The following is a 25,088-nucleotide window of genomic DNA, read 5'->3' as shown; positions in this document are numbered from 1 at the left end:
GAAATTTTAGCAGCCTGTAAGAGGTCCTTCATGCAGACACAAACACAGCTCATGGAAAAGAAGGATTTGAATGAGCTGCTTTCATGGTTTGAAAACCTAATTGCCAAAGAGACTTACAGCAGCCACTGTGAGGATCGCTCCCTGCAAGAAACAACATAATAGAAACCATTGGGAAAGAATAAAGGAAGGGGAAAAAGGGAGGGAGGGAGGGAAAGGAGGGAGGGAGGAAGGAAGGAACACTGTTACTGCCACTCCCACCCATCAAGCAGCTGCCAGAATTTTCTATCTGAAGTTCCCCTGCCCATTGCAAGGCAGCAAGGGACTGGCTTCAGGGCTGCAGCTACGTGATGGGGGTGACAAAAATGTCAGTGTGATCCTGACAGGACCAGTTCCCAAGGAGAAGGTTTGACAGCAGGGACAGCTCTCCAATTCCCTGCTTCAGGCTTTACAGGCAATACCAATCTCAGTCAGTGGCTTGATCCTGTTAATGAAAACTTCTGTGCATCCACATTCCCTTAAAGTCACCTTGGTAACTCTGCCCCTTCCACCTGCAGTTCTCTCCTCACAGCACTGCCACTCCACCTCCAGAAATACGTATTTTTATGGATGAGTCTGGGTATTTTGGATGAGTAGATGATGGAAAGATGACAGCAAGCAGGAGTTGGGAACCCTTCAGATCTGTCCCACTTCCCAGCTACTGCTGTGACCCAAAGCCATTGCACCACTGGCCTGTGGGACAGGGAAAGCAACAGAAGCTCCTGTAGGGCTTTGGAAGGGACAATAAAGATTGTCCAGTTCCCACACCCCTTCTGTGGGCAGGGACACCTTCCACTAAACCAGGTGTTGGCATATTCTTTTTGGCTCTGTCACTTTATATTTATTATTAAAATGGTGCCAAGGCTACATCTGTGGCTACATCTCAAGTGTAAATAGTGCATTTATGTACTACACAAATTTATGGAGTGGGTGTCTGTATGATGGATCAGTAAAATTCCACAGCATGTTTTAGGAATCAAACACAGACCCTTTATCAACAAGGTCAGACACATCAAGTGTATTAGAAATTTGCTCTCAGCATAAAAAGCAGATTAAAACATTAATTCTTGGTCTCAGCATGTTTTTGATTCAACCACATTAACTGTCTTTTCTCCCCTGTATGTTTTCAAAAGAATGACTTGTTTATAACAGGTTTAGCCAAGCTGGTGTTGGAAAGTGAATATGACCCTTCTTTCATTAAATATCAAGATCTAGACTTCCCCTTGCTGGAAGTACAAGCACTGAATTTATTTATGTCAGAGGCATGGAACACAAAACTCAGAGCACATGGATTAAAATCCAACAGTTTCCTTAAGCAGTAATAACCATCTAACCAGGGCAGCACTAGCTAATCCTCCTAGCACTGGTGGCTTTTTCCTAGCCCAGGTCATATGCCTGGAGTTACACACTGGAACTGAATTCTGATCACCAGCACAGGGCAAGAGGTTCAGGACAGCTTCCCAGGAGGAAAAGGCCAGACTGCTACCAAATCACTGCCCAGGCCCTCCTGCCCCCTCACCCCTGCTCTCCACAAGCCACATCCTGGGTTTATCTGCTCAATAGCATTTCATTCTACAATGAATGTATGTTCTATGTGCAGTGTTACAAAACTCTGCGAAGCAAGAATGAACTTCTCAGGTCTCCCAGTTGATTCTTGGAAGCCCATTAAGGAATCAAGCAAGGTGCCTATGGGGATTTGCAAATGAAAAAAACAATTATTCTTTACTTAAATTGTTCAGATCAGCACCACGACTAATATTTGCTGGAGAGTCAAGTGATCTTGGTAGCTCATTGGCACCAAAGATTGTATTTTTCTCTGTAAAAATGTCACAAGCTAATTCTTAGTGGAGAAGGGATTGGTCTCAGGGCAGTTTGCACAGCTCCGTCCCCCAGCAGCTGTGCAGTGTTACCATTTTCAAAAGACTTATCAGTATTGCTATCTAAGGATCTTCCCTGGGCTGCATGATCCAGAGGCAGACACAACAAATTCTCCTCTGTAAATGTCAGCACTCGCACCTGGTGAGCTCTGGTTTCCCATTAACACACAGACGGAGGATCAGACCAGAGATCAAATGTCAGAGCTACCCATGGCAGGAAATTTATTCAGTTTAGATGGAAGTGAAAAAAAATACTGAAACTTTTTTTTTTTTCTAATTATATCTCTAGTTTTATGCAACATGTCATAAATTTAAGGTCAAGAGAATAGATGGAGGTTTTGAAAGGAGTTCTGATTTAAATCCCCCAAGAAAGACCGAGGATGATCATTAATAAATTGTGGCTACCTTGATGCACCCAGAGGAAACTGCTGAGAGGTGGGGAATGGAGGCTGGACAAATTCACCTAGGAGAGCCTGACAAGTTTGAGATGACTCAGCTGTGAGAGGCACTGGGAAGCTGAATTCACTGCTCCCACCCATAGTGGCCTCTACCTCCACCAGCTGCAGAGCTCAGCCAGCATCTGCCCATCTTTTACTGCAGACAAAGTGCAGATGTGACTCCCTCTCACAACATGCTAGACATGGATTGGCATCCCTACTAGCCAGAGTTGGTGTCAGGGCTGCAGTTGGAGCTGGACATGGTTTGGCACTGGCTTAGAAAGAAAATAAGGGCATCCTTCTACAGCTGTGCAGGAGAACCCCCTGTTCCTGCACAGTTTCACACCAGCATATTGTGCTGAGTGCCTTTTCCATATTCAAGCAAATGAGCACTGAAACATTTATAAAACACTTGGTAAGTTCACATTTCATTTTTGCTATCTATTCATTTGGCATCCCATTCATATCCTCTTGTCTGACAGCACTGGCCACCTCTCTAAAGCAGGTTTTGAACTTGAGGTGTGTCTCAGCCCTCCCACTCTGGTGGGTCTTTCTCATCTCTAGTTTTCCAAATGACTTCCCGAAGCAGGAAAATGGGGAGGATGCAACAACTTTCAAAGTCACCTTCAGGAGCAAAGAATACAGGGCCCAGAAAAAACACACATTTAATTTCTTTGCAGCACAGGGAGGGACTCAGAGAATACAGAAGGCAGGATCTGGAATAAGAGCTACAGCCCTAGAGTAACACCAGCTGTGGAAACACATTTACAGTTGCTCAGGCTGTGTATGTGAAATCTTGCATGAACAACATATTTGCTATACAGTGTTAACACAGCAAGTGTCAAATACCAGTGCATGCCCAGAAGCAGTTGTAAACAGAGCTGGGAATCCAAAAACCATACCATGATCTGCAAGGGACAAAACAACAACAACAACAAAAAAAAAAAACCACCAAAGAAAGGGCAGCTCAAGCTCTTGGCCTTGTTCTTCATGCTTCTTTGGTTCTGTATTTGGAATACAAGCAATACAGAATTCGCATTATAGCCTTCGGATCTCCGTTCACAATATCTGTGGATACACAAACCAGAGACAACAAAAACAGATGGGAAGTATTAGCAATCCCTGGAACAGGATGAGACTGCACCTGCCAAAGACAGTCTCCCACATTTCCCCATTTATAATGTGAACTTGGAAAACTGAATTGCAACAGGAAGCAAAATAGGAACTACAGAGGTAGAAACTAATAATTTATTAAATTAACATGATGAAAAGGGACTTCTGCTGCTGGAAGACAAATAAGAGCAAATAATGCAGAGCAAGAAATTCACTAGCAAAGAGCAGAGTAGATAATTTAATAGGGCTTTATATCTTGAGGGTTTTATGATTATTCTGTGTCAGGAATCATTATTTTTTTGTTGTACACTTTTTTTGTTGACACTTTATTTTTTGTTGTAGTAATTCCATCGTGTTTTGCTGCCATTTGATGCTTTGTTTTTTATTGGATTTTTGGTTTTGTTTTGTTTCTATTGTTTGGAAGTTTTTTTTCGTTTAGTTTTCAGCTTCTTTCTTCTTGGCTATATAAACTGCTCTTTTATTTTAAAATCTCAGTGGAAGAGGGTAATGGATTCAGAGGGGTTTCTGTTCTTCTTATGGTACTGTAAATCACTGGGAGAAAGACCAACAAAGAAACACTAGTAAAATTAGATCCTTTTAGAGTCTAAATAGTGTAGCTCTAGCAATGACTCCTAAATAGTATTAAATTCACTCACTAGCTGAGGATTTCCACAGTGAAGGTAAAGGACTTGAGGATGCTGGCACCAGTATTTCTTATACTGATCAGCTCTGTGTTTGAGGCAGTGCAGAACAGCCATAGGGGAGGAAGGAAAGCCAAAGGGGAGGAAGAAAAAGATTTATTTATTTTCACACAAAAGGTGGATCTCAGCATGGAGACCTGAGCGCACACCCATTACTCTGTTAATGTTAACATAAATAAAAGCTCTGTAGCTTTCCAGGCTCCTAGCTCTGTGCAGCACAGCAAAAAGCCTACAGTTTGTGAATACCCAGCATGCAAACTGCTGACATCACCAAAGCAGTAGTGGGAAGAGAGAACAAAAGGAAAAACAAAGGAAGCCTTAAATCCTCTCTTTCCCTCTCCATGATACCATGTGTTATGTACCCAACGCATGCACCCACTCACAAATAACTAACAGGGAGCTAGAACTGGAATACTATTTGCTATTTTTAATAAAGATTTGACTTCCTTTTTCAGCAACAAGCTTGTAGAGGAATGCAGAGATTATGTGCCCTGCAAGAGGTCAGACTTCTCAACCACAGCACCACCCCAAAATTAACCACATCCCTCCTCCCATCAAAAGCTGTCACCAAATTTTTCTATGGAGTATTTTAATTGGAAAACTGGACTCATCCAAATGTAGCTTGTTTGCTTGTTTTTGTGGTGGAGAAAGAAAGAGTAGCATGCATGTACATTGATTCAGTGATGGAAGCATTCACTTGAATGAAGGAAATCCAGATCCAGCTCCCAAGTCTTAACCAAGCATAACAGCCACTAAAAAACTGTGACTTTCATATTCAGGAGACTGACCCACCACTTTTCTGAGTTTGAATAGAGTGATCAGTGTTTCTGATTTTCCAGAGAAATTCTTCAAGGTATCTTCCCACAGAAACAAGCTTGCTTTTAATGCACTGAAAGTTTTTCTGAGGCAGGAAAACAGCTTTGCCTCCAGCTCAGCTGCTGTAATTTCCCTAGGAGCTGTCACTGGTTTAAAATTTAACAAATACTGAATTACTAAACCGTTTAAGTTTAGTGTAAAGTTACTTAACTTATAATAACCCAACTTTTTTAGTATAGAAATAATGATTTTTTTAAAAAAGGTCTTTTGGAGCTGTAGGGCAGCCATGTAAGGAAATGTGCCAGTGTCATTTCCAGAACCTGCTTCCTGCAATTACCTGAAATTTTGCTAAGCTGGGATGTTAGCAGTTCTATTCCAGGTAAGTTTGCATGTCATGACTCACCTTCAGAGTTCACAGGAAAATTCAGAAGGCCTCCCTCTGCTAGCAACTCCAGTGCCAGGTTAACATTGTGGAGCTGTTGGAGAGAGAGAGATATATTAATATAGCTGACAATATTTTCTAACCAAAAAAAGGTTTTAAAAGTATTTCTCTAGTAGCTGAAGAACTGATTCATAAATATGTATTCGTATTCCTCTCCTTAGTTTTGATTAAGTGCTCTTCAGAATTTTTACCAATTATCATATAAAATTAGATGTAAAATCCATCTCCAGCAAAACATATCCCATGAGGTGGGCAGAAGAATCCATTTATTTAAAAATAGACCTTGCATGTAAAAGACTTGTGTTAGTGGGGAAAACAGGCTAGATTCCTAACTGGATCTAATGGATGCATGGAGTATATTTCTGGGTATTTTTAAGCAATGTTCATATGCTCACCACACTTGGAACAAATGAAAAGGGAAAAGTTCTCTATATTTCCTTCAGAATTGCAAAGATCAGGTATGATTGTTAGCTACAAGTTTCTGCTGTACTTCTAAAATGTCTATTCACATTAATAGTAGTGATCATATCCTTAATAACACTCATGAGAAATTAAGCCCACGTCTATGAATGAAGGCTGAGGAGTTTTTTCTCATTTTTCCTTACTGCTTTTTTCTTTCCCTTCCCCACATAAAAGCAGCATCATACACATAAGCAGTAGTTGTAATCAATTTTTTTAAAGTAATATCACCTTTTAACAGCTTAAGGGTAGTTGTGTACTTGGCTGGTAATTAGCAAATTCCCTTCCTCTAAAGGAGTAACAAGACCTGGATGAACTTCAGATTGTCTCTTCCTGCCTTCCCTGAGCTACTGGGCAGTCTGGGCAATTTATCCTTTGGGAGGCTGCTGTTCCTTGTTATGTTGTGACAATAAGCACAGGAGTCTCCCCTGCACAAGCCAGGCAAAACCCCCGTGCTCTGAAGTGAAGCAACAGATTTATGTTTCACTTGGTTCTCTGGTTTACAAGCAACTGAGGCTGCCTGTTTGGATTCAGGTTTGTTTCCTTCCTCTGATAGTCAGCAGACAGGAGAGCTTAAGACCATGCAGTTCTACACAATTTGCTAATTGGAATGAATAAATCAAATGTTTCCTTAGTGAACCAGCACAGGCAAAAAGGGCACATTTCCCTTTCTGTAATATATCGGGGATTTTCAAGGAATGGCAACATGTGCATTTCAAAAAGCATCTTCAGACAGAAATAACAGTAATTCCCCAAGAAAGGGAAGCCGTGAAAATAAGGTGCTTTTTCCAGCTGTGCTTTCTGACTCAAAAGAGTTGGACAGTTTTCTAGAATTTACAACTGGACAGCAGCCAGGACATCTGGGGTGTTTCAGCTCTGGGCCTGTTTTGGCAAAAGAACCAAATTCACACAGTTTTGACAAGCACACGAGCCCTCCATCATCATCATAATCTTCATCTCATGACTGTGCAGATATCACCCCTAGTTTCAGCCTGAACTATTTTGTGATTGTATTCTTTGTCTCAGAAAACACACACATTTCTACATTCACGAGCACCCAGAGCTGCTTTAAAGTTACTTGTAAATGCCTTTTTTAGCAATAAAGACCCCAAAAAAACTTGCTGCAAACCTGCCCATGTGCAGTGTTAGCTTCTTGCACCTCAAAATTGATCATCTCCTAAATTTCTGTCATGAAATTGTTTTGGTTACAAGGAAATGTAAGGTGGATGCACCACACTGATCCCAACAGCGCATGTGGTTGTCACCATTCCAACAACAAATGAGATCTTTTAAATCCCAGCAGAGGCTATGTCTTTATACTTTACTGCACCAATTAATGTCTAAAATAACAGGGAGTTAGAAAGCACAGGAGAATTGAAAGACATGTTTTGTGTACAAATGACAGCTGGACTATGGCTGATCGATATTTTTAGTTGTCATCCCACTTTTCATTTTGTAATGAGCATCAGAGGAGAAACAAATTGGAAATACCACTTCGGCAAACTGTTCAACAGTAAGTCCAGTCCTTAGGAGTAACTTTGCTAAAATGAAATTATTGTACTGAAGCAGTACCCAACCCCATTCTATTCTTCTCTGATGCCAGTGATGGGCAGGGTAGGAACTAGAAAGTCTGAGCTTTGATTTGTACCAGAATTGTACCAGGGCTATCTCATTTCCAGAAAGACATCTGTGAGGCTAGAATAGGGCTGAACCAAAAGGAAAATGGTTATTTATGAATTTTTAAATAAGAAAATATTCCGTGAGTTCCTCTGAATAAAGCTAATGGAAATGTTAAAAATTTCTGTCCAACTCAATGGGAACAGACCAAACAATTTTGAAAACTAAGTGGAAGAGAAAGGGAAGAAAAACAACTCTAAGGAAATGTTTTGATCATGTCTGATTAGATGCTTCAAAATATATTTTCCCTGTTCTTGGATTTAAAAAAAAGATAAAACAAAAAACAAAAAACCTACTTTTTTTTCCTAATACTTTGAACAGTTACCAACTGACAGCAATAAAATTTTGACAACATTTGAACCTAGGTGTCAAACAATTGTGCTTTTAAACTTTCTGATGAAAAGCTCCATGGGAATATTTATTTGTTAATATAGGACCTCTGAGAATTTTTGTTACAAATAAATATTGCCCAGGGGCATTAACTGTGCCAGGGTTGGGGAAAAGATGAAAGCTTCATCTGTGCAGGGAAGCCGTAATGCAAACCATGCCAGAGGAGAGATTTTCTTCTCTGGCAGCTCTCAAGCAAAAAAGATCTGACACATTTCACTTCCAGAGATTTGAGCACAAAACAGAAAAAATAGCTACAGTTTCAAGATTTTCAGAGCTACTCAGAGACCCAAGTGAATAAAAGCCTACCCACACCAGAGACAATCTGAAAATACCTCAAATATCTCAAAATATATCAACATTCCAGACCTGTGGAGGAGGCAGCCCAGCACACACTTCCTTCTGGCTGGTGACAGCTTTTACTTTTAAAGCACAGATGAAATCTGCCTGGTAGAGGTGGAAAGAGATGCCAAGCAGGTCTGGCTGAGTATGTTACAGCCCCCAGCCTTGGGGGAGGAAAGGATGTAAACTCTCAAGAGTTACCCAAACACAGAAGGGACCTTCAAAATGTTCTGGCCATGTCTTGATTAAGGTATATTTTTAGGGCAACATAAAGGAACTTACAGGGATCCATTTCTGCTCTGCAAGATGTGTCATCCTCTTCAAATCCTGTTTGCAGCATAGACTGGTAGAAGACAACACACCCATTTTCCAGCACACAGAGCCCTGGATTTCACCAGAAGGCTGCAGAAGCACGGCCAATGCCAAACAAGTGCAAGTAACAGGTGTTTGCCTCCCATGAGAAGCTAATTTTGAAGAGGACACCGACCTGTTCTGAGATATTTTGACAGCACTGAGTGCCTGTGTTGGCACTGCCCCAAACCCCCCTCCTGCAAACACTGTGGGCATGGAAGTTCACACACAGCAGCAGCAGTGCAAGCAAGAGGCAGAACACACAGTTTTATGGCTCAAGCTCTACATAATTACAGAACAACCTACCATTTCCATGGTGCTGGCCGGAGTCAGGAAGAAATTCCTTAAATTCAGAAAGTAACCCTCTAGTTGTCCAATTAGGAGAAGTAAGATAACCCCATCTGAAAACTAGATAAGAATTACCTGAAAATTATTGCCTTTAGTAAGCTATTCCAGTAAATGCCATTCTAGCAACAAAGGAATTTAAATGTTACTCAGGCAAGCAGACAGTCTAATGACCCAGCTCCCTCAACCTCTTCCACAGTGAACTTCATATTTAATTAGGTAAGGCTCCCAAATTCATATTTGTGAAAATACAACCTTGTAAAAGGACAGCTATTAAAACAAACAACTCCAAATAGGAAAACACTTCAGATGAGCACAAATGCATATCTATAAATAATAGAAAATTGTGCCTAGTTAGGTATGACAAAACACTTGAAAACCTTCTTTTCTTACAGTTACCCACTGGAAAAGTTCAGAAGAGCACCTGAGTGCTCTTTTCACCAGAGCCCAGGGTGCTCAGCCCAAATTCTCTTGCAATTTCATACTCTAAAGAAGCTCTACAGTCAAGGATGAGACTTTGAAATGTGATGAAAATAAGGCCTTCATACCATGAAGCAAATGCAACATCAACAATCACTAAATACAAGAATCAACTTGATTTCCATTTTAATGTTCTGGAGACTTTTATTTCCATCCTGACAAAGAGAGCACCCTTAGGAGCTGGGCAGACTCTGAAAATTACTCCCTGTAGCATTACAAAAGACAGCATTCAATACAAAGGCTGTATTTTTGCATTAATTATTAGCTTCAGAAACTTCAGAGACCAAAGCTGGGTATCTTTACTTAAACCTGGAAATCATTATGTTGCCAAATTTCAAATTTACTGTAATAAAAAGGAGAATTCCTAATGGTGAGAGGGAACACCCAAGCTGCTGACAAAACATGGGTACCATGCAGCTTGGAGCACGCTACCTGAGATTCGATGTCTTTCACATTTATTCCTAATTTTCCAACATGCTGGTCAACAAATTCCAAAAGTGCCTAAAGAAATAAAGGGAAGAAAGAGGGGAAGGAAAAAATAACTTTTCTAGACTTTTCTAGTATTTAAGCTCAGCCTAATAGATTTTGATGTCTATTTAAAAAGTAAATTACCTTTTTTACAGCATCCAGTTTATCTGGATCACAGCTAAATAATTCATCAAAGGCATCATCTTCTGTATCAAAACAACATTAATTGGTTTCATTTTTAATAACTGAGAGATCAGAGCTTTAATGTGGCTACAGAAGGAGAAAGGTATTTGCAACTTACAATCCAAGGAGGAAAAGAGTAGCAGGGAGGCAGACAAAGATGCTGCTTTTATATTTATCAGAGGACAGGATGACAGGCTTCCCTTCAGCCTGACCACATCAGAGAAAACAATTTACTTCATTCAGTTCTGTAATTTTCTCCTGCAGAGGTTCTCAGTTTGTGCTGCCACCAGTCTGAACACTGGCTAAGTTTCACAATACTATGGTTTATTTCTTTTCACTTAGGTGTTTTTTTTTACCCTGAACTTCTGAGATAAAATGCAGGGAGCAGAAGAGCTGTGTGTTTTACTGCTCTCCTCAAACAGAAATGTCAGTTACACCAAATTTGGAGAAAAATACCAATCCTCCTTCCTTCAAAAAACCACAAGCAAGATACGGAGACTCTGCCCTTCCTCTGAAAAAGAGACCTCAAAAATGGCCAGTTCTGCCACCCAGTTTAAAGTGGGTGAAGAGCTGGTGCCAGCAGAGCTGTGCCAGAGAACTAGCAGGAGTCTAAAACTTCCAAGGAAATGAAATCCATCCAAGTCCCAACCTTCACCTCCCCTTTCTGCCCAGGTGCAGCAAAAGCAGGATCCATCTCCTCACCCAGCCACAACCTGGCTCTGGTTCAAGCATGGGCAAAATATTTGACACTCCCCGAAAAGGAGAGGCTCCCTGGCAGCTCAGTTAAATGGAGAACCAGCTTCTACAGCACAGGAAAGCAGAGGCAGCTTTGCTTAAGGGAAATTCCTCCCAAAAGATAGTGACAGAGCAGCCTCCTTGGTGAAAGGGATTCCTCTTGTTTCTCTGTTCTGCGGGTTGCTGCAGGAGCAATGCCAGGGAATAGGTGAATCCATCAAACAAATCAGAGAGAGCCCTCTTCTGGAGCCACACTTTGGGATTTCTCTCTTTGCTAAGAAAGCTGTATCAAAAATAGAGAGAGAGCATCTTGAAGAGTGAATTGCAGATTTCTCTTCCCAGCAGAATCAGCTCAGGACAAGAAACACCTAATTATGGGTTAGGGTTTTTTCTTCCTTTTTTTTTTTTTTCTAGTTTTATTTTCCTTTTTTTTTGCTTGGGGCAGGGGGTGAGAGTTGGAGTTTTTTTCACAATTTCAGCCCACACTATAGAACACTCAGTGGAATAAGTGATAAACAGATATTAAATTATATCATTTGCACCTCTGCAAAGGATGAAAATGCCAAAATAAAGGACACAGAAGAGAATTCAAACCATTCCCTTGGTTCTCTAGGGGTGCAGTGTGCTCCTTTGCATCAGGGAAGAGCAGCTCACACTGAACCTGGAGCATGTGCCCAGACCTTCTGGAGACTTTGCCCACGGGGACATTTTTCACCTCAAGTGTTTCCCAGACCTCAAAATCCCTAAGGGTAAAAGCTCTGGGGAATGTTTGACTGAGCTGCCATCCACGACGCAGTACCAGTGGATTTCAAAATCTCATTTGCAAACTGTGGGAAGGAAAGTACAAAACCTGGTAGCAATGAGAAACACAGTTCTGAAACCTTTATAAATAGTTCCAACAGTGAACATGGTCCATGCACAAATCCAAGCTGGCATTTTGCCTCCAGCCAGGTTTCTTTTTTGGGTCATCAACCCACTTTCATGCCCTGTCTCCCCTCCCATCTGGTGCCTGTAGCCCACAGGCAAAGTGACCACCCATTTTCCAAGCTGTATTCTGTTGGTATGAGCAGGCAGTAACAGAAGACATTTGGAGAAAAACACGAGGAAAAATCCATTAATCTCCATTAACTTTAGTGGGAGCATACTGATTTTATCATGGGGTAAAAATGGATCAGGACATGGTGTATAAAAGCACATAACAAAACACTGAACTTGGCAATGCCAGCACTTACTTGACTGCGCTTCTATATTCTCTCTGGAAGTGCAATAAAAAGCAAGAATTAGAAAAATGATTCAGCAGAGCTGATCTTGTTCATAAGCTTTGCTTATCTGCTGTCCTGTAGAGCAGGAGATAGAGTTCAAAGTGGCATTAACTTTATTTCAGAGTGACTTTCCAACAGACATTTTTAAGTAGATTGTATATCTGTGTAGGGTCTTGGAAACATATGAGATTTTAACTGGCCCACACACCAATGAACATTTATTTTACAAGCACAATACTCAATATCCTCTTCCAAAAAGCTGCTCATGGTATTAGAGCTTGAAGATGTTTTGGCATATAAAAAATGACAGTAGGAAAATCTGTTTACAGTTCTTAGAATGATGTGCATGTTTTTTTGGTATATAAATGGTATCCTACTAAACTCCTTTAATAATGGCAATACCTCACACACTCAGCAAGCTAAAACATTTCTTTCACAGTAAAATAAGAAAATAACAGCCTCCTTTCTCCTTATTTATAAAAAAAACCAGCAACAAATTTAAAGTAGGTTTAAACCTTTGTGGCTTTAGAAAATTTCCAGTTTAGTCTGGCACAGGTAAATTTACAGTACCGAAATGTTATTACTATATTTGCTATGAAATTCCCTGGCAATAACAAATGCTAAGTTTAAGGAATAATCATACATATTGTTTTATATATATATAGAATAAATAAAGGTATTGCACCATAATGCCAAACGGGAAGAGGGGAATAAAAAAAAGAGAAGAAATCAGAGAAACAGCTCACATGCATTTACCTGCCTGGGCTTACACCTTTTTCATCATCATGATCCCAGCTACTTTTTGCAAGGGGGAACACACCCACAATGTTTCTTTTCTGATTGACAGTGTAAAAAACAGATATGTCCCCACTTACTTGTTTTCTGTGATATATTCCACCGCATTTGATGTCTTTAATCCTACAGAGGTGACCTGTTGAAAGGACAGTAAACAGTGTTGGGTTTGTCACACAAAAATATTCCGTAAACAAGCTTTCATGACCTGTTTGCTGCCTTAAATGATTATCAGAGGGTACTCAGTCAATAACTCCAGTACAATTAGTACAGATACTTTGAGAGATTTCTGCTTCCTTCTGCTCTCTTCAGTCTCAAACAGGAAATCTCTTACTTCCTCATCAGAGGAAGTCCTTGGTGTTTGCTGCTCTTCCCTTTCATGCAGTGAAAAACATTGTGTTTACATACACTGGTGGTGTAATTTTTGCAATTATAAATATTTAAATATATTTATTGTAAATAAATATAAAATAAATACATATTATAAAATATAATAATAAAATAAATAAATCATCTCCTACAGTCTCAGAACAGACTTTAAGAAACAAAATAGAGAAGACATGTAGATATCTGCTTGTAAAGAAAAATACCAAAATGTTACCCTAACAGAAAGGGAGTAAAAACTCCCATCACCTAAAGAAAGAAATATTCAGCATCAAAAATACTTAATGATTTATGAATACAATTTTCTATTTTAAAATATTTAGAGACAGTAACACTAGAATTTCTTCATTTTCTTCTTTACAGAGGTCAACATCTGCTTTCAGTTTCGACCATTCCCTTGTTTGGCTGAGGAAGAAAAACAGCATAGTGCTTTTCCCCTTTTAAAGACAGAGTATCCAAACTGAATACTCAATCTAATCAAACAAACTCAGAAATGGAAAGGTGTGGTTCACAGAAAATACGAGTATCTCTTTCACAGCTGCACACACATTTCTTCTAATTCTAAGCAGGTTAGCCTTGTGAAAGGACTCTAGGATCTACTGTAACAAATACTGAAACTACAAATACCTCGATGGTGATTGTCTCCACTTGAACATTTGGAGGCAGAGCCAGAGTGGGTTCAAAGTGCTTTGCTATTGCAACAAGAAGATGCAGCGTGCTCAGTAAGTCCTTTGCTAAGATAGCTATAAAGGAAGAAAACAATGCTCAGTGTGCAAAACCTGTGAACTTCCCTCCAACATCATGAATTCTCCCTGTGCAGAGAACCCCAAAGTCACAGAGAGCCATAACACTGGTGGGACACCAGATTGCAGTTTGTATAATATCAAAATTTAGCAATAGCACAGCTTAAAAGTGAGATATACAGGGAAGCTGAGGGCTCTTAAGTGATTCACAAGCCGCACACTTAGAGGAGGCAGACCCAGGCAGGTCAGATATTTCTGTCTCACTTTTGATTCAACTAGTAATTGAAAACAGGTTGTTTAATTACTGTTCTGGGAGCACATTGCCTTACAGCAGCCTTATAGCACAAGAAGCCTGTGATGAATAATTTTTCTTCGATTTCACTTCTGCACCTACATTCCACACTCCATTTCAGCTGATTTTCTTCCAGTTGCAAACACTTGGCCACGACTTCCAGAATCACTGAGAGTTTCTTTCGCTGTTTTTTTTCTGTTAATGCAATCTTCTCAACATCCAGCCTGAGAGATCCTAAATTTTCTTTTACAGAGGATCCATAGGAAGAAGAAGGATGTATTTTAACATTATTGTAGGGAAAAAGAAAATAATTAGAAACATAAAATGACAGTGGAGCACACAAACTCTTGTTTTGAATGTGCAGTATCAATTAAGAGCTCTGCAAAAGGGAGAGGACTCAAGTCACTCCTTTTAGCATCATCCCCCAGCCCTAGCTCTTTCCATTTCTTCTACAGAAATCCAAGGAGTGAATCTTTTCTGTAGATAATGTACAAAGTCGATATCAATTCATATATAGAAGTTCATTGCTCAGGCAAGTAACTATGAAAAATCAGCCAGTCCTGCTCATGCTGCTGCTCTCAGCCCTGGTGGAAAGGAAATAGATTTAAAAGGCTACCCCAAGGAGAGTAAAAAGGGAAAGAAAAATGTAGTAGGGACAGGAGAGATGGAGAAATAGGTAACAGACTGTTCTAGGAGGCCACATCTTTATACAAGCACCACATAGTGCCAAAAACCTCTTAGATTTTACCAGTTCCAGAACCAGAACAGTTCTTTGGACCCAGCTTTTAATTTTATTTTTTTTTAAATGCAGGAAAACATATATTGCAGTGCTGATTCCATCCAATGTTTTTGGTAGCACCACAAGCCACCTTTGTGTCCCTGGTTTATGTTCCTGGTTTGTGTTCCTGGTTTGTGTTCCTCCTTCATTTCAGAAGTGCTGAATTTCACACTTCATAGTTAACCTTTCAATTATGTCAACTAGCAGCTATTAAGAATTTCTTAGAAGTAAAATAACCATGTGAAACAATAATGGGAATTTGTTCAGAATTGTGATTATCACAGCTGGCCCTCAGTGCAGTGAGAAGTGATGACAGGTCCCGGCTACTGTGATTCCTGAGGTTTATTCTCTGATTGGAAAGCTCCTCCATGAGATGTCTGCAAGAGCTAAACTCAAAGGACCAGCTCACCCAGGAGATGATGAAGTACCAGCCCATCATACAGGTCTTCTTCCAGACTTTTAATTACTATGTGTTCCTCTTTCAGAGTTCTGTTGATCCACTCAGTCAAGAACTGCAGGGGAAAACAAAGCAATTATAATCCTGTTGTTCAGACAGCACAGCACTCAGTGCTATATTTTGTTTCACCTCTCTCTTCAGTCCCTTATCTCAGATCTTGGTTTGCTTTCAATCTCCACTTCCTTTGTGCTTTTTGGTTGTTTTCTAAAGGGTTAGTTTTTCCTAATAATCAAGTGAGACAGACATCTTGCTATTTACAGTCTGAGGAATTATGTTATACAGCTTGAGAAAGAGACACTCTACCCGCTTCCACCAGGGAAAAGGCTGCACAGTACACTTCCCATCCCCTGCCTTCATCCCACATCACAGAATTCACACAAATTCAATTGCCAGGCAGAAGTTTGTAAGAAAAAAAATCTTGGCTCATTCTGTGGGTAGTTTCTTGTACTCATCCACACTATTAGCACTCCTTCCTCTCATCCCCTGATTTTGTTTTCTTTTTCTTTCTGCAATATTGTACCACTCAATCCCCAAATACCTCCTTGGAACTTTCTTACATGGTAGTCCTCCCACTGGCCTTTCAATATCCTTCCTGCCTTTGCAAAGGGGAAGCTGCTCAGGAAGCCAAGGTCTGGCTACAAAAGGAGAGGAACCACATGTGCTTCTAGATGGAAGAACAAAGCAGTTCCTCAGTGCTTCTCCAAGCATGTGTTTTATTCACATGTGTTGAGGGAAAAGGAATATGACCTGGTGAAGCAGAACAGAAAAGCAGTAGCCCCAGCTGTCTGCCAACATGAGCATCCCTCTTGTAAGAGGGAAGGGTATTGCTTTTATTGCTGTGATTGTTATGAGTGAGTGTCTGGAGTGGATTATATCCTTCTCACTTGCTGTAAACAGAGGAGAAAATTCGTACCAGATTCCTGTAAGCTCGCCAACATTAACAAAAATGTAAGAACAGTTTGAAAAGTCTCTGAGAAGCTTGAAACTGCACAAGAAATAAAAAAGCCTGAACTGGGAAGCTGTCAAACTGTAAAAGGCATCCTCAGCTAAGAAATAACAAGAGCAGAAAGCTGTGCTCTTCAGCTGATGCTTGGTGACTCTTTGGAGGTGTGAGGGGTAGAGCAGAACCCTGAACACAAGAGTCCAGCCAGAAGGAAGTCAGAAAAGCAGCAAGCACTGCTGAGCAGCCCTATGGCATCCCTCCTTTGCTCTCCCAGCCTGCAGCTCACACAGTTCTGCTTTCTGCCCAGTTGTGGGGGCCCCACTCAGCTGCAGAGCAGATCCTCCTGTCTACAAATGAGCAAACAGGGAAAGGAGAAAAGGAATACTTTGTGAAGTTTGCTGCTGGCTTCCAAATTTAACCATCTTCTATTTTACATGCAGCTGGATATTTATAGCAACTACAGGAAGCCATTTCGTATTTCTCACTTCTCCAAAGCCACTTCAAAATGAAAATGCAGTGAAAGTTCTCTCCCCAGTGAGTTTCTTTGCTTCCCTTGTTCTTCCCTAGAAGATTCCTCCCTGTCCCTGTCTCCATCCCAAATGTTTCTCTAGAGAAGCCATCAAATCTTTAGATTAGGAAGGCAATCAAGGGGCACTGACGGAAACCTAGAGGACTTTGTCTCCCTCAGGACACAATTTCCATCTCCTCATCACCCAAATAAAAGACATTAGACAGTGATGAACATCATTTCAGGAATCTCTGACAGGAAATGGATTGATCACTGAAGTTCACAGAAATTTTCATAACTGAGGAAAACTCTTGATTTTCGGTAATCTCAAAATAACAAATCCAGTCTTTCTGTAGACAACATAATTGATTTTGCAGCACCACTTTTCAGGCTTTCCCTTTGGTATAACAACATCATGAAAACCTGACACAAAATCAAAACTTTTTGATCAAATGTGCATGAATACCTAATATAGAAACACACCTACCTACATGTTTATAAACGCTACAAAATGCAAACAACAGCACATATCTTAAGCTGCTTTTCATAATATTTATAACAATTTCAGCACCTCTATAATGCAAGGAGTGCATAAGACACATGCCATTTTTCTTCCAGGAAGTTTTATTATGTGGACTGTGTCATTAGAGAAATTGAAACAGTGATTGAACTCACTGGGGAGACTTTCAAAATTAGATGGAAATAAAGGACTTGCCTGTGGAATAGGACTCGTCCTTCACAGTTACCTCAAGAAGGTAATGCACCATAGAAGGGCCTGAAAGCTTTCATCCTGAATTCCTGGTAACTTGCATACTCTTCATCCCATCCCCCTCTGCTCTCTGCTAACCTTGCCAGCTGAGCCAGCTGCTGGTGAAGGCTGCTGCAAATCAGTAGAGGACTCCTAAAAGTTACCATGGGATCAGTGCAGCAAACTTGCACCATATCTCTTTTTAATCACAGCAAATGCTGACATTTCTGCTTGAGATCCCAAGATTTCCAAGAATCCCTGGATTCTTGTAGCTGCTACATTACCATCACAATGAAAGAGCAACTGGGTGCTTCTGGTGTGGCTCACGAACACAGCCCAGGGTAGGAGAAGTGTCACATCAGAAGCCACTCAGGTTTGTATCTGCACTCCACACCCAGCAGTGCTCACTGCATTGGAAGCTTGATCCTGTATGGCCTCAGCCACCCTGATGCTGTCCTGGAACAAAAGTTTGGCTTCCTTTGTGTGAAGCCCAAATGCCAAAAGCAGAGTTCATTCCCATCTGTAGAGATTGGGGACTAGGGTCAGAGGGCTGGGCAATTTACAGGGCTGAAAGAGGTTAAAGAACCAGGTTCTTTGTTTGCTTTAGCACAACTCGCGGTGAGGGTTAAACAATGCAGTAAAAGAAGTGGTACCAGTTTCAATTCTTCCAGTTTGGGGTTGTTGCTTGAGGTTGGTTTTATGAGTTTTCTCTTCTCGCCTGTGGAAGGAAGCAAACAAGATCCATCACAGTTATCAGATAGACTAAAGCAAGTGCAGCTAAATCTGCTATCAGTTTGATATTCCCAATATTGCTGATTGCCCGATGTAGAAGCATTTATTTTTCATTTTAACTAATTCCTTATGAGCAAAAAACTGGTATAGCAGACTACTAAACTTGCTGTTGGAAATTATGCTTCAGTGTACTTCAAATGAGTAAGATCTAGATGGACAATTCTAGAAAGAGGAAAACACACTTAGTCAGATATGTGTGAAACTTAAATTTCAGTTAAAGGACCAGCTGGCCTTTTTTTGATTCTTCATGATCTGCCCCCAAAGAGTCAGCAGCCAAATGACACACACAGGGCTTACTCATTTCTGATACAGCCATGGGATCACTGCTGAAAAATATAGAATTCATTTGTGCAGCACATTTTCTGTTTGGCCCTTCAGGTGATTCTTTGGCATTTTTTCTGTCCTGGTTCATAAAGCACATACCTTTAGCAATGACATCTGCAGTTAGGAATTGATCAGGTGTAGAAGGCTGTGTAAATGCATTTAAAAAGTCTGGATCCATTATCTTTAATCACTCCTGGTAAACTGGTAAAAAACATTGGGGGGAAGGGAACATGAGTAAAGGGACATAAAGATCCAAATTAGTGCTAAGAAAACAAACAAACTGAAGGGGGTTTTTTTATCAGTTACTATTTCATCACTAGCTGCTTTTAAAAAAATCTGAAAATATATTTAAATGTGTGCAAAGAAAAAGAAGTTAAAAAAAATTTTCATTATTTTGTGTTAATCATCAAAACGTAGGAAAAAAAGACCTGAAGACCTGAACTAAAACTTGTTTTAATCACATCTAATTGTATTTTCCCTGTATTAGATAAGTAAAATCCTATTTCAGCTGAAGCGAAAAAAAGCTTGCCTAGGTATTCATGGATATGAAATACCATGAATGCTAGAAAATATAAAAATTATCAGTACTTAAGGAGTATTAAATCAAGAACCCAGTAGTTACATTACCGAGACAAGTTACTAAATATAAGCAGCTTCCTTTATTGGAACAGCTGGTACAGATGTGGGGAGACAAGGACAGATATTGGCATCTGAATAGTCTCTTTTACAAATTCTAGTATAGAGTCATAGACTCAGTTAAATTGGAAAAAAACCTCTGAGAACATTGAGTCCCAACTGTTCATCCACCACAAAACCGTGTTCCCAAGTGCCACATCTGCATTGCTTTTGTATCTTTCCAGGGATGGTGACTCCAACACTTCCCTGGGCAGCCCCTTCCAATGCCTGAGAACCTTTTCAGTGCAAAATTTTTCCCTCATGTCCAACCTGACCCTGCCCTGGCACAGCTTGAGGCCATTTCTTCTCATCCCATCATTTGTTCCCTGGGAGCAGAGCCCAATCCCCCCCAGCTGTCCCCTCCTGTCAGGGAGTTGTGCAGAGCCAGAAGGGCCCTCCTCAGCCTCCTTTTCTCCAGGCTGAGCCCCCCCAGCTCCCTCAGCCCCTCCTGGTGCTCCAGACCCTTCCCCAGCTCCGTTCCCTTCTCTGGACACGCTCCAGCCCCTCAATGTCCATTTCCTGTCCTGAGGTTCCCAGAAGTGCCCCAGGATCTGAGGTGTGGCCCCAGCAGTGCCAGCCCAGGGGACAGTCACTGCCCTGGCCCTGCTGCCACACCATGGCTGGCACAGCCCAGGTGCCATTGGCCTCCTGCCCCCCTGGGCACACCTGGCTCCTGTCCAGCTGCTGTCCCCAGCACCCCCAGGGCCTTTCCCAGCTTTCCAGCCCCTCTGCCCCAGCCCGGAGCTGCAGGGGGTTGGTGTGACCCAAGGCAGGACCAGGCCCTTGGCCTTGTGGAATCTCAGAGCACTGGCCTGGGCCCATGGATCCAGCCTGTCCAGATGCCTCTGCAGAGCCTTCCTGCCCTCCAGCAGATCCACACTCCCACCCAGCTGGGTGCTGTCCATGAACTGACCAGGTGTGGCCTTGATTGCCTTGTCCAGATCATCAATAAAGACATTAAACTGGCCCCAGAGCTGAGCCCTGGAGACTCCTTGGGACTGGTCACCATCTGGATTTTACTCCATTTCCCACTGCTCTCTGGGCCCAGCCTTCCAGACATGCAAGAAATGGTTCTTCATAAACTAAATGCACACTGATTTAAGTGCCAGAAATCAGAATTACAAACTGCAACTGTACTGTGGCCTGCAGAGGTGAAAAAAATTACAGGAGGATGAGGGCTCTGGACACTTAGAGCAGACTACAGTTCTAGCATGAGTAAGAGAACTCATCCTTCCCAACAGTCCAAAAATCTTTGGAAGTCAGAGCAGAGCAGTTGTCATGACCAGACTTTTACTGCTGGGCCACTGTAGGAGAGGGAGAGGGGATGCTGACTGGTTTTGTGGTTTTTTTTAACAGAAAATAAGATGCTCCAGAGGTTCCTGCAGGAGAGTTCTTCCACTCCCTACCCACGGTGCCCACATTGAGAGCCCTGTTTCCTAACTCCTCCTGTGAAATGAGTGGAAATGGGACTTTTAAAAAACAACCCAGAGCATTTAAATGAGTAGTTAATCCTAGTTTTAGGAAAAGAAACTTTCTAAAGTGCACTTCAGGCACCTGGCTGGTGCTGCAGCAGCCTGAAGTGAGGTGCTTCCACCACTCAGAGCAAGGCACCAGCTGAAAATGCTGTGGCACAGAACATCTCCAAAGTGACCTTCCTCTGCTCGATAGCTTTATACACCAAAGAGCACAGTGCTGCTCTGAAGGCTTTCACATATTTCTTACAAAGGCCAGTCAGTATGTTATGAACATGTGTTTTAACAAAGATTTGCCAAAGCTGACAGAATATGAGTAGAAAATAGTAATTGGATGCTTTTGCACATCACTCTGGTAAAACAAATTGGTACAAAATTGCCAGCAAGGCACTAGGAGAAAGGGTCACAAGAGAATTCATTTCATTATGGTGGTGGCAAAACTGAATGCCATCTGTAAAAAGGTGCTTGATTGAAAAAGATAGGAGAAATTGAGTGATGTAGTGCCTGAGGAACAACTGAGCTGTGTGAGATAAGACTGCCCAGATGAAATTAACTGAGAGAAGTTAATTAACAGAGAGCAACCCAAAGGACAACTTATTTTTAAATTAGGTTTCTGACAGCTGTGATGCCTTGGGGAAGTCCAGCTTATAACAGAAATGGCCTGTGTAAACCACAACTTATTCTCACTCAGCTTTGCAATATTCCATTTGTGTATCTTTTACTTCCTTCAACTATCTTTTTGGCCAAGGAACCTGAACATCAGAAGCCACTCTAAAATTTGGAAACCTGTAAGGAAAGGCCTGAAATTCAGAATTTGCAATAAGGTGGCATAATACCCTCTAGGGCCTCAGTCCTGTGTGTCAATCAGAGTTAAAATTGCTACCCTGGGTAAGATTAACTTGCCTGGTATCCAGTCCCCCCCCTTTCAGTACCTTAGGGGAAAAAAAAAAACAAAACAGAACCCCAAAATATATAAGCAGTGCAAGGATATAGAGACACTTCTCCAAAATACTTTACCAGTCTGCAGTTCAGACTTCCCAAAGCAAAGCTGGGGGGCCTGGTCACTAGGAGCTGTCAACACATTTGCTCCCCATGAACTCCCTGCTCACCCCTTGAACATGTGTCTGTCTCTCTCAGCCCTCAGCAGTGAGGAGGTGCAGTGTGGCCCTACATCACCTGAAGCCCCATCTCCTGTTGCTTGCTCTGACCCACCAGCTGTTCCTAAAGGCACCAGGCAAAGACAAACTGATCCACATTTTCCACACCACTGTGTTAATGCTCCGTGTCACTCCTGCCCTAGAAGCCCAAAGCCTCCATGTCCATCTCTTTCCAAAACTGAGCAAAGACAGCCTACAGTTACCCTTCCCTGGAAAACCAGCTGCTCATCCTCAGTGCTCTTTTCTGAGCTTCCTCCAGCATGATCACAACCTTTTGGAAGTGCTAGGAACCAGACCTGCCCAGATTTAGAAGGGTACACTGCAGCATGCACAGTGGTCTCTGCTCCTCTCCTCCTAAGTCCTGCTTGCTTTTTTCATCACTGCTGACCCTTCATTGGGAATTATCTATTGGATCTCCAAGATCTTATTCCTACATAGCAACACACCAATGAGAGCCCATCATTTATTTTATTTCAGCTCACATTTATCAGTATTGATTTCCCACAGGCATTTCGGAGCCTGAGAACTGCAGTTCTTCAGCATTTAATAGACCCACTGCTTATTACTCATAATTAGCATTCACAAGCAGCCCTTCATGTGGCTATGAAGCATATTGGTGAAGCCTGGTCCCAGGCAACAGCCTTTTGGAGAATAACATACTGCAGGAACAACACAAAATGGAACATGCTGGGGTTGGGACACCTCCTTGGGTGAACTGTTTAATGAAAAACAGGAAAGGTCAGAAGAGTTGATTCTCACACACAAATTTCCATATTTGCTGCAACCAGCTCCTGCCTCTCATCAGTTAAATTTGCTGCTCAGAGCTGTGGCTGACATCCTGGTTTTCCAGCCCCCATCCTCCTGCACAAATTTTTGTACCAGTAGTTGGAATACATTGTAAGAGACAACTGCTCGAACACTGACTGTACAGGCATTTCATTACAGCATCTTTAAATAAAATAGATGGCAAATTATGGACTATTCAAAGGAAATTGCATTCTCTGAATGAAATGCTCATTCTCTGAGAATGCCCCGGATGTACAGGCTTTCCTTTAAACCCAAGGGGTGTTTGATTTCTTATGTGCCACCTGCAGTGGCTGCCAAGAAGAGAATTGTTCTTAGGCCAGGAGTTAGGCTATTGCACAAACTTGCCACGTCACATCTACTGATAAAAAACTAATTCAAGTTGGGTCAGAGCTCACTTTTCCTCCATGAGCCTTCACAGGGTCTGGCTCCCAGACATCCCCAAAGCACCACACAAAGCACTAAATGGGGGTCTCTGGCTTACAAATCAGCTGTAGAATATTCACAAGGCACTTTCCAATGCTACCAAACTCTTTCACCTGTTTCATTTCCTGTTTCAAAAGACAAAAGCCCCACTCTGCCTAGCTCAAACAAGTAGATCACACAAAGGAGGAGAAAAAAAACAAATGGGAATGTTAATAGTAATATTTCGACCTTTGGGAAACCAGAATTAAAAAATAAATGAGGGGGGAAAAATGCACATTGTGCACCCAGTTTAAAATTTATTTTCACTTCCCTGCATAGTATCAGACTTCTCAGGAGCCATCTTTGCTTATAAGTATCAGAAGAGATGTTATCTTAGTAAGAACAATACACACAGACACAGAAAAAATCCCAGTTAAGAACATTAATTATGAAAAGAAAGCACCAAAGGAGCCTCATTTTCCAGACTTACTATTCTCTCCTTCAGTAACTCTCCAGAAGCTCTTCCAAGACCTTGTCCCAGCAGTAAGGATGCAAGTTCTGGGGGTGAGGGCTGAGCCCAGGCTTGGAGGTCTCCCATGCAGGGCAGCACAAAGCACACAAAGGGGAAGTTGTGCCGCAGTGCTCGGCTCTTAAAAACGAAACCATGGTCCCATCCGGAACTTAATTGTGTGTGCTGGTCCCTGCTGCAGAGACTGAAATAAACAGGAACACAAGTGCAGAAACATACAGCCCTGAAACTCCTGAAGCACCAGAAAGTATTAAAAAGATATGATTGTTCTTGGATGGCACTGCCCAGCATGACTGGGCTGATTTGCCTCTGGGGTGACTCACAGAGCACTTGTGCTTTGTAAATAATAAAAAATGAGACAAAAGCCGACAAGATCATGTTCCAATACACCTTTTCTTCGTGCTCCTTCAAGTATTTCATAAAGCAGAACAGCACCACTCTACCTACCTGGCAGAAGGAGAAACCTACAAAATTAATTTATTTGTCCTTAGAGAGGAAGTTAGCCACACCAGGGCCAAAAACCCTGATGTGAGATATGAGTTATCTCCAGCAGGCAGTGCTGCTGCTCTTCCTCCCCTTTCACATCAGTGATTAAAGAGCAAGAGGTCCCCACAGAAACCACTTTCCCTGGACACTTCCTCCAACTGTGAGTTGCATTTATTAACACACCTATTTTCCTCCAAAACCTGATGTAGTGACCAGTGCATGGAGTATCTAGACTTATGTGGAACAGCAGTAGTCAATCCTGTATGAGTTGCATTTGATTTCATGCCTATGATGCCTAAAGATTTTTTGCTTTTTATACATTTTTCATGTATTTGTAGCTTTGCAGATGACTGTTAATACATGGTTATTTAGTTCCTAGAATTTTCCTACCCTTTCTCTTAGATTTTACAGTAATAAGCAATCCCTTTTAACATTCCTGAAATTCTGTTGAGTCTTAATCTCAAGAAGGGAGCCTCTAACAAGGACATTTTGTTTTGCAACCAGAATCTGAGGAGAAATCACAAGAAAATAGGGTAAAGAAGTCCCTGGACAAGCTCCAAGGGGCTGACCCAGGGTAGATGTTTCTGTAAGTTCTTAAAGCACATCTCATGCACACACCCCCACCACAAACACCTGGCCCCCACATGAAAATAGCCACTGAAGAACAATTCAAGGATTCAACAGCAAT

At 41.5% G+C, this 25,088-nt stretch overlaps 1 protein-coding gene across 3 annotated transcripts; it reads right to left on the bottom strand.

The window, feature by feature from the left end:
• Positions 1–1,263: 1,263 nt before the first annotated feature.
• On the bottom strand, positions 1,264–24,009 carry PARVG (parvin gamma). Of its 3 annotated transcripts, none has more exons than XM_071422634.1 (13): positions 23,876–24,009; positions 18,972–19,073; positions 18,410–18,474; positions 15,510–15,612; positions 14,425–14,565; positions 13,915–14,030; positions 12,987–13,042; positions 12,082–12,104; positions 10,076–10,137; positions 9,896–9,964; positions 8,945–9,046; positions 5,384–5,456; positions 1,264–3,418 (listed from the first exon to the last, which is right to left on the bottom strand). In XM_071422634.1, exons 2-13 carry the CDS (start codon positions 19,048–19,050, stop codon positions 3,339–3,341), a joined length of 969 nt encoding a protein of 322 aa, XP_071278735.1. In that variant the 5' UTR covers positions 19,051–19,073; positions 23,876–24,009; the 3' UTR covers positions 1,264–3,338. The 3 variants fall into 3 exon arrangements, with proteins under 3 accessions (XP_071278735.1, XP_071278736.1, XP_071278737.1); XM_071422635.1 differs by having other exon boundaries at positions 14,425–14,556; XM_071422636.1 differs by lacking the exon at positions 9,896–9,964.
• Between the last annotated feature and the right edge of the window lie 1,079 nt (positions 24,010–25,088).

This window comes from Agelaius tricolor, unplaced genomic scaffold (assembly GCF_023055355.1).
Source record: "Agelaius tricolor isolate 1412-34295 unplaced genomic scaffold, bAgeTri1.0.p SCAF_3, whole genome shotgun sequence".
NCBI lineage: Eukaryota > Metazoa > Chordata > Aves > Passeriformes > Icteridae > Agelaius > Agelaius tricolor.
Note: the sequence above shows the minus strand (reverse complement) of the source record. Positions and strands in the feature narration are given on the sequence as shown.

Excerpts from the sequence above, each read along its gene's own strand:
- PARVG (XM_071422634.1), bottom strand. The coding sequence starts at position 19,050 with ATGGATCCAGACTTTTTAAATGCATTTACACAGCCTTCTACACCTGAT. Across the intron at positions 18,475-18,971 it reads TGCAGATGTCATTGCTAAAG|GCGAGAAGAGAAAACTCATA; the intron begins GTATGTGCTTTA and ends TTCCTTCCACAG. Across the intron at positions 14,031-14,424 it reads GCTGAAATGGAGTGTGGAAT|CTATCTTAGCAAAGGACTTA; the intron begins GTAGGTGCAGAA and ends CTTCCTTTATAG.